General features: G+C 40.4%; 1 protein-coding gene across 5 annotated transcripts in view; it reads right to left on the bottom strand.

Moving 5' to 3' along the window:
- unc5cb (unc-5 netrin receptor Cb) overlaps positions 1-19,218 on the bottom strand; it is a 118,141-nt gene that overhangs the window by 27,850 nt on the left and 71,073 nt on the right. For all 5 annotated transcript variants that reach the window (XM_020629783.3, XM_020629784.3, XM_065965523.1 and 2 more), the window contains exons 3-4: positions 16,090-16,233; positions 10,531-10,634 (exon numbers count right to left, since the gene is read on the bottom strand). In XM_020629783.3, coding sequence (XP_020485439.1) covers positions 10,531-10,634; positions 16,090-16,233 — 248 coding nt within the window. The remainder of the gene's footprint in view (positions 1-10,530; positions 10,635-16,089; positions 16,234-19,218) is intronic.

Raw genomic sequence — 19,218 nt, 5'->3', positions numbered from 1 at the left:
TGTGTGTGTGTGTGAGAGATAGAGAGAGAGAGAGGGAGGGAAAGTGAGCAACAGTTCACCCATCATTTACTCTGTACGTGCTATAATTGGGACTCATTAATAAAACCCTAGATGAAAAAGAGTAAGCTGATCTCCACACCGCACTTGAGGAGAAAAAAATAAAAATGATTTAAATTCAGCTGAGGCCATGTCTAACTTTCTTGCATACCAGCAGACACAAACTTGCACACACATGCAAACACACACACATGCAAACACACACACACACACACACACACACACACACACACACACACACACACACACACACACACACACACACACACACACACACACACACACACACACACACACACACACACACACACACACACACACAGGCTCGCAGCTCGTTAGAAACTGATTGGCAGCGAAACATCCGGAGAGCTAATTGGCACATTTCTTGTCATTAACGGCGGGAAATTGCCACATGTCAGGCATCATAAAGAGAGGGAGTCTTCCAGTCTGGTCCGAGGAAGCAAAGTGACAAAGAGAAAGAGAGAGAGAGAGAGAGATGAAGCTGGAGATGAAGAGAAGGAGACAAACTGGGAGGTGTTAGACAGAGAGGAGGAGATAGATGAGTGAGAAGGAGCAGGTGCATGTGAAGGAGGCAAGTGTGTCAAGGTATAAATGATACAATATCGCTGAAAGGCAAGGATGGGCTGACTGAGGACGAGAATCGAAGCCAAACAGGTTACAAACAAGTGACTTCGTCTTGAGTTACACGAGAAGACAGAGTGAAAGAAAACACAACACGAGGTGAATAGGGAAAAAGATACGCCCGAGAAGAGACGGCTTTTTCATCTCCTCAGTTCTGGAAAATTCACAGTAAGTGAGGGATCTGTGGGATGGTACTGAGGAAAAATAATAAAGACAGAAAAGTGAGCTGTCAAAGGAGGTGGTGAACAGCGTGGGAGCAGGAAATCAATGCTCACAGAGATGAATCAGTGACAAACTTGTGTAGTGTTAGTGCATAGTTACAGTATGTGTAAATAAAGTAAAGAAATGCAAAGGAAGAGTGTACATTCAATAAAAGTAGTATTGGCTGCAGGGTGAAATACACGTCCTGTCATTGAAACTGAAAACTGGTTTCATTCATAGACTGTATATAAGCGCTGACTGTAAACTCGTTCCAAAAGTTTAAAAAAAAGGCTTTCAGTTTAAAATAGTTCAACTTTTGAAACAACTTTGCACTCATCAATGTCACTTCTCACCGACCAATCAAAATCTAAACGGGGCGGGACTTCTGATATCAGCATTGTCAACAACAATGGCACAATGGCTAATAAGGTGGCATATCAATGCGTTTCACCATGTTGACCAAATATGACCATTTCTGTTTCCAAAAGTTCTAGAAGACGATGGTCAAAATCTCAAACCCAGAGCTTTAAAACAGGGGTTAGAGACCTGTAGGTCACATTGGATACGTCCATTTCTTAATGGGGTTCTATATTAGAGCTTTTCCCATTCTTTCAGTACAACTTCTTGCATTTTGTTCAGTTCATTTTTAACAGATGTAACCTCTTTGTGCTGATCCTCATCAAGTTTTGGATGCGAGAGATATCAAAAGAGTAATCCCTTACCATGAAAAATCTAAATCACCATGTAAATGCACTAATGCAGACTCATACTACATTCTGCCCTCATCTACAGAAAAATAAACATATATGGATTCATATACCACACACAGTCTCTTGAAACAGTATGTTTTAGTGATATAAGTCGTGTTAAACTAATATTTGGTAGCAGAAGATTAAAGAATGAGGGATCAGCCAAGTGTAGACCATAATGTTGCAGTGGTTGCTGCTGGGCAAGTACAGCTTCTTCCTCAAACATTTTGCTGAGTAAACCAAAAAGAGTCAAGTAGCATAACACATTATTTCAAGCCAAAATTAAGTTTAAGTTCTAACACCTCAAGCGGAGGCTTTTTTTGTTGTTTCAGTGGTTTTATATATTTTATTATGCCCTTGTACATGTCTTTGGATTTTAAAACAAGCCTTTTACTGACTTCTATCACACATGTACATTTATATTTTCTTATCATATCTTTGCATTTTTGTGAAAAACAAACTAAACTAAACAATGTAATATTCAACAGTTGTCTATCGTGTATCGAAAAAGTACCACGCCTCAAACTGTAAACATGCATCAAGGCAAATAACTTGTGTTCAACATGCAGGGAAGTGGGTTTAAGGTACATATTTAGCCTTCCGGTCTTTAGAGTGACCCACCATGCTGCACTACATCCTCCTGAATAAGCTTCAGTGTCTGCCACTGTCACTTCTTCCCCCACTAGCAAACATAACTGGCTGCAGACTTGCCTGCAGCAGAAACGTAGGAGTAACCACTGAGTAGGCTGTTTCTGCGCTCTGCCAGGGTGTGCCAGCACAACACTAATTAGCCCGATATACAGAACACACTGTATACAATCCGCTCACTTGTTAAGAACCAGTGCGAGGCAAACTATTCATTACTCATAGCTGTTGTGTCAGAAATAGAAGGTACAGCAGAGTGTGGGGGTGGAGGGGGGGGCGGTGTGTGAAAAGGAGGAATGGGGAGGGAGAAAATGTTCCACGGAAATGCGAGAGCTTCCTCCACAGAGAAGTCATTATGAGCTCTCCTGCGTCTCCATGTGAAGTCTAACTATCTATCCTGTGTAATTTATTCATTTACCCTTTCTTTTCCCGCAGCGAAATCCACGCACTTGAATGACACACCTGGAGAATGAGCCACAAAAGGTTACAAACTGATTATTCAATCATTCACTATGAGACAACAAGCCATATGCTCTGCATCTGCCTGCAGGACTGGTATGGAAATGTGGGTTGTATAAATATTAACAAGCCAAAATGCACTAAGGTGTGATATCTTGTGTTGTGACGGGGATATTGTGGGGTTTGTTTGTTTGTGTGTGCTGGAATGGGATGGTGTTAGGCGGAGGATGGAAGGTTGGGTTAGGTAACAGAGGCGGGGTTGTTTGGGTGGTTACCACTGCAGGCCTCCGTACGAAGACGGATCACTTAGACTCGAGCCAGGAGTAATGACCTCCTCCAGCTCAATCCCATCGAAAGCTCTCCAAAGACTTTTCAAGGAGAATGGCCATTTCCTAAAGTAGTTCGATGGACAGACAAACCTTCAACTGCTCCAACGCAACTCTCTGTTTTCTCTCACACAAACCATGTGCCTCTTTATATAGTATATGATTCCAAGAATCAACTCCAATAAACTGACAATCTGTGCTCAGTGCTCATGTGCATCATCCTTGGCCCAAAAAAAGAAGGGATCATTTTTCAATGGTGATATATACTGGGATATCTGCCATTAAACTGTACATTTTGTTCTGAAGCCACATACATTCATGTGTGGGTGTTCAGGCACAATAATGCTGCAGAGGGTAATATTACATATTTGTCATTTCATGTGAAATACCAATCATGTATAAACAGTTACAAATACTTTGAAGGTTATATAAAAAAAATTTTTTTTTAAAATGCAGCCCTTGGTCTCCTATGGCCTTTTCAAAAAGTTTACTTGATAACTGGGGTAGAGGTCTTTTGTGCACTCTTGAGGTCAGATCGCTCTCTGTATTCACTACGACCTCCAGGAGAGAGCGTACAATTGCCAGAATCAGTTCAAAAGTTCATTGCACATAGTTCAAAAATAGTTTTACAACGATGAAGAGACAAGTGTGTAACACAATGCGAACTCGTTAATGTGTCACTCCCATGTAAAATGAAAATACCAGATGTCTTCCAGCAATCCACCTTCCCTATGAAGCGAGGTTGCATAGAGGAATGAGATTTTATCAGTTTAAACATTTAGGAAATGTAAAAGAATCTGTGTGAGGCTTGAGGGCTTTGGCGAAAGATGTGATGGCTGGTGAACCAATTATTCAAATGACAGAGAATGGCAAACGTTTTGTAGCCCATGCAGTCATGCCTGCAGTCAGAGCAAAAGTACACACTATAGCCCTTTTTATATTTGGATTGCAACACAGTGCTGTAAGAAACCTCCGTGTTAACTCCACCTATGTACATTTATATTGAACATATATATAACAGCATAATATTGGGTGTCCCATTGTGGAATCTTTTGAGAGGCACAACATGTAAACATACAGCAGAAGCTTCACACAGCCTAAGACGCAGACACGCAGTAAATATTCCTTAATGGATATGTCAAGAAGGTTGTCCTTTTTCATAAATTATTGCCAAATCTATTTAGGTTGAAATTGGTCTTAATGTCTGGGAAGCAGCACACAGTGATGACATCTAGAAATAATGTATAACTTACAAATGATGAAGGCTTCAGTAACAAGCGTGATGTGAAAAGGAAAGCAGAAGTGAGAACAGATCTGTGTGGTAGGATTTAAGGCGTTCAAAGGAAGTAAAGTGTTGTAAGAATACTTGCAAGCTGTGTTTAAGTGTATGAGAAATATTTATACTCTGTTACTTCCCTTCTCCGGAGTGCTTCTATGTTTTGTTTTTGGTATCAGTTTAAATCCTACATCCTTTTGGAGACCCAAGCTTGTCTCTGTCCTTCAAGGAATAATATTTTCTTTTCTTTCTCAAAGGTGGTCTGATGGAACGCATGCACAGAAGAAACCCCCCTAAGGTCCAATGTTTTGCATGTGAATGTTTGCAAGTCACTGCCCCTTCTACTGTTACCTTCGACAGGTCAGACCTGAACAGAGGACAGCAGAGCCCACAAACATGGGCCCATTAGAGTAAATCACAGGGTTTGCACAAGAAAAGGACAATGATTGACAGGTGAGTGCCTGTGGGGCAATCTTTGGTTGGTTGCCACGGGGATTTGGCCTGGCCTTCTGACACTTTCTCTCCCCATGGGTAACCTTAATGAAAATACACTTCCTGTTTCAGTGGGCAATGGAGTGTGGTTACTCCTGACAATCATGGCCTCACTCATAACTTCACTTTATGCACCGTTTTGAGCGAGAGGAGGAATTCAGCTGTTTCTTGACAAGGTGACCTATAGCGAGCCGCTGTTTGTGCAATGCCTTCACTTCACCTATTAAGTGGAACTGGGCCTAAAATCAACACAAGTCACTGACATTTAAGTGGTTTGATGGGTTGGAAAGGTTGATACTGGATCTCCGTATTATGCCAGAGCCAAGAAATTTGAGCTAAATTACATTTTAAGACATAACACAGAGTCATTTTCGGTAGTCAAAAACAGAAAATGTCATAATTTAAGCTTAATAACATAATTTTCTGTCCCTGTGGATTCACAGAACCACTTGTGAAACCATTGAATCGGTCTCTGGCTGCTTTCCCAGCTGTCCAAACTCATCTAAATTATTTTCTCTGGATGACAGAGTGCGAAGTAAAGAGCTTTGTGCTTCCTGGCTTTCTTCTCAGTAAAACCAATGGACTTAATCACGCTAGCGGGGCCTCTTCCCTGCCGAGCATCAATGACTCGTTACCCATGATAACACGGCAGGACCCCGGACTGACTGAGGAGATGCCCGAATTAAAATCCAGATTCCATGGAAACAGGCTCCGCAGCCCACAGTGCTGTGTCACCTCTGAACTCTCGTCTTTTCTCTTTAGGGCTGTGACAAGTGGAGATGGAGATGGTGGGCATAGTGGAAGAAAAGATGAAGGGACAATAAAGCTGCGTCCTTTCACAAAGAGGATTTGAGTCCACTTTATGAGCCTGCAGTATGAAAAGAGGCCACTGTTACTTCTGTAGAGGCTATTAAGAGGTCGATGAAAGAGCTTCATGGAGGTTACAAAAAGAAAGCTCCGTGGTGAGTTGATGGAAAGTCCCTCATATCAGACTTGAACCTTATTACTCTATGTATGGAAAGATAATGACAATAGTGCCAATATTCAGTAAAAAAGCAAGAACTTGAGTGTCATATAGCATTTATACAACAATGATAAGCTGAGTTGAGACCAGAGTTGATTAAAAATCACTGATCTAAAGAAAGATACTCACAGTCTTGCAGGTTTTCAGTGTAAAAACATGGACTCATGTGTGATATTGCTTTTATATTATAGTTCTAAAGGGGAAATATTAGTCAACAGTAATAAGCATCACAGCACACATAAACCCACTAAGCACAGATATTGAGCCTCTCCTGCCGAATCTTTTCCTCTCCTTTCTATCCTAGAATAGTCTCCACAGTAACATTGTCCTCCTGCTCTTGATTAAGTATGTATCAAATATTCATGGCTGTAGAGACGTGTAACAATGACTTTTAGGGAGCCTGGTGAGTGTCTAATGTATTCAGACCATACAAGATGTTCAGATGACTGAATCCTTGTGCTATTTCAGAAACCTCACTCAGTATTTCAGCACTCCAACACCAAAGCTCCGATGTTAATGGCTGCAAAGAGAGCCAAAATAAAACGCCTGTTGCTTGTTTTCTTTGTGTGTGACTGTGTGTCAGTGGGTATTCTGTACGCCAGAAAATCAATGTTTCAAGTCTGAATAACCTTTTGAAAAAAATGAGAGTGGATACCTCTGACTCAACTCCAAATATAAAAAACGCAGACTTCTCTGATAGATAACATTTCATATTCTGTGATGAAAAAAAAAAAAACTGCTGCATCAACACTCGAGCGATCCTGATTATACGGTATTTTCAGTTTTCATGGCAACAGCCCCCGCACAAAGTCAACAAAGGCTTTGAACCACTTAAATAGATTCACACAATGTCATTAGTGTGGTAAACCATCGTGAAAATCTGTGATGTTCATTGTCTGAAATCTGGGAAGACAAAGAGGGAGGACAAGCTGATACTGTGATACTGCAAAACATCAAATAGCACACTTCCACTTTGTAATCTGAGATCAAAACTAATTGTGACCGACTTACTTTGATTCTTTTCCTTTGAGATACTTTGGGAGCTTATCGTCAAAAAAAAAACAGCATCAAAGTTTTGACAGTATAGCTAACCAGTCTGATGAAGAGCATGTTGGCTCGAGACGTCGCTTGATTAATCCTTCAAACCGGAGCATCTTGGAGCGCTGATCTTGTTTTGCTTTCCTTACCTATTTATAGCTATTAGCTTTATAGCTAATCTTGACAATAAATGATGTACCTAAAACTGAAATCAAACAAAATCCAAAGTGTCACAAATGTTGATTCATATGTATTCTTTTGATAAGTATACACATGTTTTGTGTTTATTCTTACAAGATGTTAAAATCTGTCTGTGGGTGTGCTCATACCAATGCATATATTTTATCAGAGGGTTGTCTAGTGGATTTTATAGATTTAGCTCTGTTTTTATCAGTGTGTTATAGGGACTACAGGGCGAAATGATGTAGATAAGTAGCTAAAGCTGGTACAAAGCATCGTTCTCTTTTTTGAGGTTTTGTTTTGTGTAAAAAGGTGCCTAACACAAATAGATTCAAACCTCATAAATACAAACCAGCTTTTAATCTATTTTAACCATATTTGTTTCTATCAACAACCATGACACTAAAAAGATGCAGAAACCTCCCTAGACTTTCATTGGGGGCAAGTTGAGGATATGTGTTTTATTGGAGTAATATGAAAGTAATCATTTGTCTGCCAGCTGGTGAGCAATGATCACACTATTCACTGTATAGAATGAATAAAAACACTATTTAAAGTGCTCGGTTGAGTTGCTGGTGGCATTTAATGATGTACACCCATGTGTAAGTGCATGGATATACACATATAGCATAATATGCGTCTTGTCTTTAACATGAAAGACGTAGCATCCGTAACATACAGTCCCCATGATTTAACAAAAGCGTTGTTAGAGTATGGGAGTTTATGGCTCAACCACAGTCTGTCACAATCCTGCCAGCCTCTCCCTTGCCAGGCAAAAGCCTGTAAAGGAACCACAGAGCGAACTGCCCGACAGCCCACTGGAGGCCTGACAGCAACCCACTGGATTCAACCCTGAAAAACCTCAACAGCTCCTCTCCCTCAGCCTTCAGCCTCTCTCATCCTCTCGTACTCTATTTTTTTTTTTTTTTTTCAGTCTAAGAGTGGGTGATATATGACAGATCTTTCCTTCATAACGGCTGCTACATATTTCATATGTAACCACAGACTAAGCCCATCTGCTTTTTCCGAAGCTTTTCTCTGACGGGCTTGTGTGAGAAAAGGCCTGACAAACACAGATGAAAAAGCAACATTCAGTTCGGTCCCTTTTCCCACTGAGGCAGCTGTGTTTGAGTTTGGAAAAAAGAGGAAAAACAACTTGTGGAGTGGAACTGTTGTCTTTCTCTTTTGGCCATGAGGTAAGTGTGCCTAATTAAAGGCGCTGAAAAAGTGCCACAGTCAACACAAATTCCATTTTGCAGAAAAAGTGAAGAGACAAAATAATCACTGTTCTTAGTCAGAATACAGCAACTGGTGAATTTGGGAATACGGGAAGAGGTGAAGTGCATCTTTAGATTGTACAAACAATGTAAAAATGTCTCCTGGTTTCAGATGCAGAGGTGCCTTAAGCCTGCGTTCCTTTAATGACCAGCAGGGGGTGACTTCACTGATTGCAAAACCAAGTACAATTGTATGGAACAACGTGAAAATGATGCTACTCCTAAATTGATCTAAGGAGTTAATGGTCTAAATCCAGAGGCGCTGCTTGTCAACAGCCAGGGCAGGCAACTTCTCGGGGCCCCAGACCAGTAGGGGGTCCCTGAGGACAGATAAACCTTAAACCACTGAAGTGGCTCAAAATGTGCAAAGTTTGCAATGACAGTAGGAAACCTCCCTAAGGGGGCCCCATCTGACAGCATTCACTCATGGGAAGTTTAGCCTGGGGCCCGCGCAGAGTCTCAAATCGCCACTGTCAAAATCCCTAGTTTTGAGTGTCCCTCAATGTAGCTGATGTTCGTTTTGTGAAATAATAAAAACATTCAAATGAGTGTAGTTAACCCAGTGTACTTTCAAAATGGTTTACAGGTTACCAGGCCAACAGCTTTAATTCTACTTGACCAAACCAAACAAACAAACATTACCTATTCCTGCAAACAACACAAATGTGGACAAGCCTCCTGTTAACCCTTCCTTACATCTAGATTGCTACAGAAACTTCATATCTCATATCACGACTGGACTCCGGCAGAGCCTTTAATCACTGCACTGAGCCCATCGAGGGCTGACAGAGAGATCTCACACAGACAGGCAAAATCACAAACACTATACAGCTGTTACACTAAAGCCGGGATTGTGTGTGGAGAGTCTGTCGAGAGCCGGTCCCAAACTTTTTCGTCCATTTAGCCTGTCAGCACTTTCAGCGGGGATAAATGCTGTGCAGTTCCACTCACTTAACTCAGCTTTTCCAGGTCAATCACAAGCCTTTACACAGTTCAGTCCCTACACCCCAAACTAAAAAAATAAAAAAAACACTAAAGCCTCCCGCCCCCCCCACCCACCCCACCGTCAAACCACTCTTTCATCCTCTATTTATGTTCCTCCAATCTCAACTGAGCCTTTTCAAACGCAGCTCTAACAGCGTTCGACTGCAGGGCAGGGAGGAAGTGGAGCAGGGGAGGAGATACAGGCTGAGCTAAGGTATAACAGGGACACAACTGCTGTTTGTATTCTTTTTCCCCTGTAGATAATTACTTTTTTTTTTTTTCTCTGAACAAACTGCAGTTACTGGCTGATGTTAAGCAAAACCCCAAAGTGCAGGCTGTGGAGGGGAAAATGTCCTTATCTATGCGCTGCACTGTCAGATTTATTCAGTCTTATTGCATTGCAACTTTTGAAATTCAAAACTGTGGCACGTCCTGCAATCACTAAGTTTGAACTTTTTTAAGGTGGCATGAAGGGACAGAACCAATACCTAAAATTATGCTGACAATGAAAACAATGCTTCCCATGCAACTATGCAGGGCGTAAACATTTTAGACAACTGGTGAATACTTAAAACAAAAAACTAATTAGAAAGCTAAACTTGTGGGTGCCGGTTAAACCCGGTGGTTAGAGCATGGACTCCTCGTCGCAGCAGATTGGGGTTTGAATCCAACCTCGGCCCTTTGCTGCATGTCGTCCCCCCCTCTCCTCAGTACTTCCTGTCTTTCTTCAGCTGTTCTATCCAAAGGAGGCAAAAATGCCCCTTGGGACTAAACATTAACACAATTACTTAAAACATAGGAGAGATCTTGATTCTCTATTTAATGCTACTCCCTTTTTGCAAATGGGTCTGTATTTTTCTCAGAAGTTTTTTTTTTTATCCGGCTGTTGATGGCTGCCCTGTCTGTTTAAATAAAGAACATCAAAATATGTATGGGGGGGAAAGGATTACTCAGAAATGATGGTGATATTTAATTAGAAATAAACCGCAAAAAACGTATTAACATAAACTTCTTTTCAAGTTCAGGGGATTTGAGGTATAATTTGCTTGACTTAATACGTCTGATCACATCTGTCTGCTATTCTCTAGATCGTAAAAAATGAATACTGGCTCTTATCTTTTCAAACAAACATGCTAATTATGCTCAAAACTTGCTCAGGTAAAAGTAATTCGGCGCTTACCTCGGCCGCTGGGATGCCTTCAGGTGGGCGACATTGCAGCAGCACCTCCTGTTCGAGGGACACTTCCTTTCCAAGAGGTTCCTGGTCAAAAGTTTTCCTCAAGTCTACAACAAACAGACAGAAGCACACATTTGATCAATATCTGATAGATGAGACGGCTGGTTTTATCATCGAAAGAAAATGCAGGGTAACCCATCGATAATAATTACCTCTGTGAAAAACGAACAGCAACAGAGATTAATGCTTTCTTTTTCTATCTCCCTTTACCGTCAGCACACAGATAAATGACTGGAGAAGATGGAAAGATAGTCAGGGAGAAGGGGATCACTCGCCCTTCAATGAAAAACCAATATTTTTGTGGTGTGGGAGCCCTGATGGAGCAGTGCAGGGCAGGGATAGTGGAGCTGACAGGGCAGGATTACTGAGGGTGTCATGCTACACTGGAACCCCAAAGCCCATTAGACATATATCATCACCTGCTGCATACACACACACACACACACACACACACACGAGCGAGGGAGGGAGGTTCATACACAACAAGAGGAGAGGAAAGACTGAAGAGAACTTATAGGGGAGTAAATTGTTCTACTTGGAGCTTTCGGAGTTAAGCGAAGCATCAAATCTACAATCAAACCTCCAAACTTTGTTCACAATGTTTCCATAGTCATTGCAAGATTCCTGCCAAGTACACTCTTGCCTTTTCGCTGACAAATCTAATCTGAAGCAGTAACCACATTCACCACAGCATGCTCTAAAATAACATGTTTTTCCACGTACAACAATTCTACACAAATCGGAGTTTTATTTTCAGTAATGTGATGTATAAGGACATGAGCACACACTCAAGCTCATTCCGGCAGTCTGTAATCTAAAAAGAAGACAGAAACAACACCAGGGTTACATCGAGCCAGCCCTGATGGAAAGGCAGCGACTGTAAAGTGAAGTTGTATTTAAATCAGTGCTGACATATTGAACTAACCAATGGGAGTGAGTGAGAAAAACACTATTTAATTTCATTCATCAACTCTACAAAATGCAGTTAGGCTGCAATATTCAGAAAAAGTATTTGTAATACATCCATACTTTATGTCTTTTCTAAACACTTACTGATACCACCATATTTAATCTGGACCTTTTCTGATTACAACGTACCGTTTCTATGGAAACAAACCAAGGAATGACAGAAGTTATATGATGCACTGAGCGTAAAGGACATGCCATCTTCTTCTTCTTATGGATGCTGTGACTATATGGATTCATACGGACATTGTGTAATGTATATGTATATCATAATCATAATCTTAATTTTAATGGTTTTATAAGCAATAACACACACATCTTGAGGTAACTTTCTGCTCTTTGATGTTTAGGCAGTATACAGTTTGTGTATGAATCGGCATCATCACCAGCGAGTTATCACTAACATCAGATTAAGAGATTCTTTACTTGCTTTATTTTTGCTCACTTGCTACAACATGAGGAAACGTTTGACTTAAACAGAGTAAGTATGTGTTACAGAGCGCAGCTAACAGTTCACCCCCTCCAGGAGAAACTCAATCATGTTCCTATTACAGAATACATGATGAGGCTACACCCACAAGCCCGAAAGAATACCTATAGTCATTTTAAGGTTCATTCTTTAAGTGGAAAAATGAAGCTTAAAATAACAGATTCTCTAAGAGCCTGTGTCCCAATTCAACCTGAGCATGTGTGTGTCTTCAGGGGAGGATCTGGCTGAACTCTGCAAATTTCTCTGTATTATGAAAAGCTGAATGGTTTAATGTTGAATTGAAAGCAATTCCCGTAAATGTCTGGTATGAAATTAAAAAAGGGAGAATGACTGGAGGGGAATACGCAGCTTTGTGGAGTTTGATCCGAGGACAAATAGCTTCTCTCAAGACGGAGAGGAAAGAAAGGTAGCGAAACACGTTTCAAAGTCAGGAGCCTGGTGTTTGAAGATGGAAAGAGTTGTTTTATTGTGGCTCTGATGTCAAAACTATGATGTTAGTTTAGATCTCAGTTCAAATTACATCAGAAGAAGAAAAAAAGTTTCCCTTTATGACAGATGAGGAGGAGAATCACTCCTTCTCCTACACTGTGACAGACTTCACGATGTTTAACATGATGTTAAGTCATATTCAATTATTAAACCAGATTTTTTATTTAACCTGTATTTTAGCAGGAATACTTCCATCTGAGAGCCAATGTTTTTACACATTTACAAAAAAGCACTACAATAGACTAGAACTAAAATTACATCAAAGCATGATTTAGCAGCATAAAGCAACAAAACAGGCGTAGTCACCTGTTAAATGATCCCTAATCCTGTTTCATTATTGCCTGTAAAATGAATCTCGTTTCAAAAATCAAAAATGACTTTTAGTGAACACAATGGGTTTGATAAATGACACTCATTATAAGCCCATGTGAATAAAGGGTGAAGCTACGGGGCCTAAACTAAAGGGCCACTAGAGTCCATGTAAGTCTTCATTGGTTACTGTAATGGCTGCTGAACATACTGTACACTTTTCTGACTGCAGTTTTAAGAATGGACCATAATGTTCAGCCACTTATTTCCATTCACTTCTTCGTGGTACTTTCCCTGTTAGGGTAGATAGCAGGTACTTCCATCGGGGGGACACTGCAATAGTAGCAAGGGGTCTCAAGACTTTTTTTTTTTTAAAGTTATACTCCTGTTTAATTTATTAACCTGAAAAGGTAACTCTACAGAGAGGCAGCATATACAATTTCTAGTTCTGAATCTTTACGCTATAAAAACAATGTATTGTATGTCCGAAGTCAAAATTAAAAAACTGAAATAAGTTAATGTGCTACATTAAAATGTGAAGAAAGCTACCGGCAGCCGGCGACACAGCCCAAATCTCCAGTCCTGCCTTAATAAGGCAAATGGCCATTCATAGTTTAGGATTTTAGGTGGAACCAGGGACAGCCAATCTGATTTCATGGGGCCCACACCAACCAGCTCTCTTTACACACCCCTGAGTAAGAGTCATAGATATTTATTAATTTTCCCACTCCTATAACCAACTGAATCAACTGTAGTGAAGAACATCAAAATCACACAATGGCCTATATAATCCTACTAAAAAGAATGGTATAGGCCGGCGTTTGTGATTCATTTTGAAATATGTATGCCTTTATTACTCATACTTGTTGTAGAACTTAGCTACAGCTTGTTAAACTAAAATTAAACACCCACTGCTTGTATTGTTTTTTCCATCGTGATTTGCAAAACCTTCAGCATAACTCTCGATGACACGCAGTAAGTAGCATGTGAGTGATTATTCTGCACTGTATATTTTACTGGCTGCGGGTTTGAATTATGCTGCCCCTCTTGAGTCTCTCCTTTCCTTGTTCCTCGTAACCCCTGAATGTTACACTGTGGGACGCTGAAGGGTGTGGGAGCAGCTGAGTCGACATTCCTGTGGGAGTCACACCATTCCCTCCTTGGCAGACAAACACTTCCAGCCTCGCTCGCCCTCATGAAGATACACATATGACTACAATTACCTAAAGTGGGTGAGTTTGGCTACTTGTCATGCCAAAGTACACCAGTGTTATACCTCAAGAACAATTTCTTCCTTGCTGAGTAAATCATTAGGTAGTACAACAAAATTACAACATCCCTTTAGATTAGGATTAGTGAGTCGAGTTTGGGTTCAATCATTCATAAAGTCACTCGTAATAAAAGGAAGGACTTTTCTACTTAATATCTTGTATTTGCAAAATTACAAGTCTGCAAACAAACAAGAAAATCAATTTTCAGCTTTCACCATAAATATTACCCTCTGACAACCTTGTAAAAGGCAATTCAGTTGTTTTGATTCATTTATTTAATTTGCTTCTGTGCACAAACTTTTACTGCCTCTCTTTTGCAAGCCATCGCTGCTCCTCTAAAATAAAAGGCAATCAAAATGCTTCTTTTTTTTAAGGTCACAAGAAGAGGAAGATGCAATCACAAGGAATGCTTGCTTGCATCTATACAACTCTGACAATACTCTCAGCCTGTTATTGCGTGTCTGAAAGCCACTTCTTCAACACAACACGGCAACCCTTTTAACTCACCAGTGCTGGCTATGACTCACCAACTAAATAAACTGTGTGTGTTTAGATGATGGGAGAGTAGAGGAAAAACAAGCCCAGTTTTCCATTAGCCTAACGGGATCTAGAGTCTGGCTCCTGCCTGGAGAGAGAGAGAGAGAGAGAGAGAGAGAGAGAGAGAGAGAGAGAGAGAGAGAGAGAGAGAGAGAAAGCCCTGCAGAGGGGCTAATTCATTCAGCAGAAGCTAATGGGAGGGGAAGAGGGGGTCCATTGTGATTTGAGGGATGGGTTAGCGCTGGAAGGCTGCTCATCATGGGCGATTATAGGAGGTGGAGCAGCGGGATTGGGGGCTCGACGGGAGACCGAGAGGAATGATTCTGATTCACTGGGCTAGTGTAAGAAGAGAAGTAATGAGAGGAGCTGGTGGTGTTTGAAATCCAGTGGAATCAAAGAGGAACACTACAAGGAACAGGAGGAAGCTGTTCAAAAAATAGAGACGGATGCAGAGACAGATATTAGAGCGAGGTGAAATAAAAACTGAGATGGCAGATATATGATTGCTAAATGCTTTTAAAGTGACTAGATCAGGTGGAAATGGCCACATACTCTGCTACTGAACAGAGGAGATGAAATCATTCTGACAGTGGCACTGAGCTGCAAACATGAAGTGATGGTGATATTCCTTTCTCAGTCGTTTCCAGCAGTGATAATATATTTGATGCAAGTGGGTGTTGCATTTTTTTTTTTTTTTGTCTTTTGTCTGTTTGCCACAAAGCAAAAACAGTGTAGCATGGTGGGGAAATGTCACTCACAGCGCCTTTAAATGACTCTGTCAGGAGTTGAAAGTGTGATGTTACTATTAAAGAAGTCCCTTCAGGTGGAATTTTGACAACAAGTATAAGCAGTTGTGTTATGCAATGTGATGCAGAAGCCTTGATGTCACAGCCATACTCTTACTTCTCTCATCATTTTCTCTGGGGTTTCATTATGCTTTTCCCAGTTTTGATTGGCACATCCGTTTGGGAACAGTTTAAAATGAACCCAAACTTTTGAAGCGGCAGAATGTTTCTCATTACTTGGAAAACAAGTGTGTTGTGCTTTTCAGTAGGCGGACATACACAAAGGCAGTGAACAAATGAGGACCACCTACAGGAAAAAAAAAAAAACAGGGAACGCTGGCATAAACATGTGCTGTGGCCTCTCTAGTGTGTATACACTTTTGCATCCCTCTGTTCCTGCAGGTTTATCCTCATTCTGCAGGCTTTTTACCAACTCGAGTTCAAAGGGACAGTTGAGTCCCACGTTAGCTAAACATTTTTCTTCGCTGCTTCTATCTCTCGAGAATCTATAAATCTGTCATGACAAACAAGTCAGTCCTAGAGACCCAGTTCCTCAGCAGTTGAGAGGTTTTTGTTTAGAGATGAATACAAAGATTACAGAGGGAGATAAAGAGCGAGTGAGTAATGGGAGGATTTGCAGAGAGAGGATACTCACAGGCGATGCGAACGTGGGCTTTGCGGCTCTTGGTGGTCCCAGCGGAGCTCCAGGCCACACATTGACACCAGAAGTCCTCGGGGCCAAACAGCTCTTCCACCTGCTGCCGGGTGATCTCTATGCTGGCCTCTCGCACCACCAGACCTGTAGGAAAAAGACACAAAAAGAGGGAGGGAGAAAGAGTGAAAAAAAGGAATTAGAGGGGATGGAAAAGATGAAAAAAGGAGGAAAAAGGGAAAGTGAAAAACAGAATATATTAGCAGATTGTCTCACCTGGGAGAGATCGTCAGTATTAGATCATATTAAAAAAAAAAATCCATACAATTTACATCAGTCACATCCAATGCTTAGACACTGTGTGTGTTTGTGAGGGCACATGTGTGTGTGCATGTGTGTGTGTCACTTTGGCACCAATTCTACATCCAAATCTTTGAGCTGTTTGGGCCCGGGCCCTGTGGGGGAGGATTCTCGGCGTCATGGCTAACACAATCCTGTTTGCTAACTCCTCTGATTACTGCTCATCTGGGTGCCAGGACCCAAACAAACAAAATCGTCCCCAAAACAAATGCCTCTACCCACAGCTGCCCCTCCAGAGCAGATTACGCTGCTCCAAAAGTATGTGCGCGCCCAGCTATATGTGTATGTATGAGAGGCTATGAATCGGGTACATGCATATATGTATGTATTATGGGGTGCAGAAGCATTCATTGAAGATACGGATTCTTCCAATGCAATTTCATGCCGCTGTCTAGTTCAATCCTTTTGATTAAACAGGATATTAGTAAGGACAAATGTTTAATCATGACATCACAAAATGATGATCTCCTATATATTTTAAGCCAGTTCTTATAGGTCTATGGGCGCTCAAGGCCTAAAACAAGAAGAAGGTTAATATACATGGAATTATTTCTCAAAAAAAGCTCCTCAAGACAATATTCCTGCAACACTTCTGAAACAAATGTCGTGCATATTCCTTCCTCCACACCCTGAAAGTTGTGTTTTATTACATGACTCTTCGACCCACTTTAATTTCATGCTCATGCTCTGTCATGGTCATGTTCCTGCACAGCTATGATGTGAATGTGGACTGTAAACATCCAAATTGTCCTGTTGCTACCAAACAGACTTTTGTGAGGCAAGGAAACATTTCCTAAACCATTACAACACCATCATCAGCTTGTAGCACCACCTCTGGGAAGAACAGAAATCTAACAAGTGAAATATTGTCAAGGTATTGAGACCCAGGAAGAGTAGCTACTGTTTAACACAGACACTAATGGGGATCTTAAAAAGCAAATAAACCAACAAACAAACACAAGTTCAGATCCTGTCATTGAAATTACAAATCAACATCGCAGACTTGTCAAGGTTTTCACCCACTCTTTGATTTTCCATTTTTGTTTCTGACTTGCTTCGTAGCAGTTTTCTTTCTTGGCTGACAGAATGACATAAAACTTAGTGATTTCTGCACTGATTGTTGCATGCAAAGATATATAGACTCCCAATAATACTCATCAAATGTTTCAGGGTTTTGACATTTCTTCCCACATGACTATCCAAATGAGTCAAAAAGCTGTGAGTCATTTCATTTGCTCTGAATCGTGTCTTTATATGAAGTGGGATTTCGACATCTTATTGTTGCTTCACCACATCAACAACACTCTGTAGCCTACTTAGTGCACAGGATGAGAATTGTGTCTCTTTACCGGACACAAATTAAAAGTTTTGTACTAAAATTGGAAAAATGGTAAATTTTTTTTAAAAAAAAGGCCAAAAGAACAACACACCAGAACCAACTTTAAGCTTATCCACAATCCACATGTAGGTTTACAGTTATAGTAACTTAGCTAATTAAAAAATTACACCTATCTTTCCCTTACGTACTGAAAATTAGCCAGCAAACTATTCCTTTAACGATTCCTTTGTGTAGGCAAGTTGCCAGAAAAGAAGGTAGAAGAAGGACACTAAAGAGAACTACATTATGAACACACAGCTACTGAAGCTAATCACTAGCTAGCTAACACAAATTAAAAGGCTCACATTGTGCAAAAACATTTAATCAATATTCATCAGAAACGTTAACCTGCTAATAATATTATCCACAAATGTCTCTGTTTTCAGCAGGTATGATCTCTGAAGGCTGTCAGTTGTACAAGACTAGAGCTAGCATATAGCATTTTCAATTTATGAGCAACAGGGCTGAAGCTAATGAAATTCACTTTGTTTGATACAGGTGTTCTCAGACTGTTAGACTGTCTAATATTAGATTTAAGGTCACCTCCGTCATCCTCGTTATTGTTGTATTAGTTTCAGCTGTGTTTTATGCTACCTGTAGAAATATACTTCTGCTAAAATAAATAAGCCATTGTTAGAGATAAGACATGCTTTGAATAAAGCTTTATGAAGAGAGAGAAAAAAAGTGTTTTCATTAGAGATTGGAATCTTTTCAGTGTCTTGAGACTCAATTTCGATTCTTGGGGTCACGGTTCGATTGAGAATCTATTTTCCACTCGAAATGATTCTGGATTCATGCTTCAGGATCTACTCCAGTCATCTGTTAGATAGGTAGAATTTCTTCCTTAAATAGATAAAAAAATAGATTTTTGGAAGTTATGAATCAATTAAAAATCTTAGAAGATAAGAAACATGAATTCTACAAATAAATATTCATATTTATTTATTTATTTTAAGCTACGCTTCTCTCAGAGATATAGTGTTGATGTGACATCATTATCATGTACTGCCTTGAAACGGTCACAAATAAATGAGTCATCATTGCTCCCTTGTTTAGTCAATCAGTAACCTAATCTTTTCCTCAAATCCAATCATTACATGGTGATTCACTACCTGCTGAACTCGAGATAAATAGGAACAATTTGAGACGTACTGAGAACCCTTTTATGTAATCTCAAAAGACTAGTGGGGGGTTTATCAATAAAGCTCTTGTAAGAATCTTCCCAAAAAAGAATCAAACAATTTCTGCCCATGGGACTAAAGTAGTTTGTCCCACTTTGCCTTTGTGTATAATAACATTTACGTTTTGGTTTTCAGAATCTGTCCTGCAGTTCAAGTGAGTTTATACAAAGGGTGTCTGAATTTCTAGCTGAATAAAAAATGCAGAGAGTCTGG

This window comes from Labrus bergylta, chromosome 17, assembly GCF_963930695.1.
Source record: "Labrus bergylta chromosome 17, fLabBer1.1, whole genome shotgun sequence".
In the NCBI taxonomy this organism is placed as follows: domain Eukaryota; kingdom Metazoa; phylum Chordata; class Actinopteri; order Labriformes; family Labridae; genus Labrus; species Labrus bergylta.
Note: the sequence above shows the minus strand (reverse complement) of the source record. Positions and strands in the feature narration are given on the sequence as shown.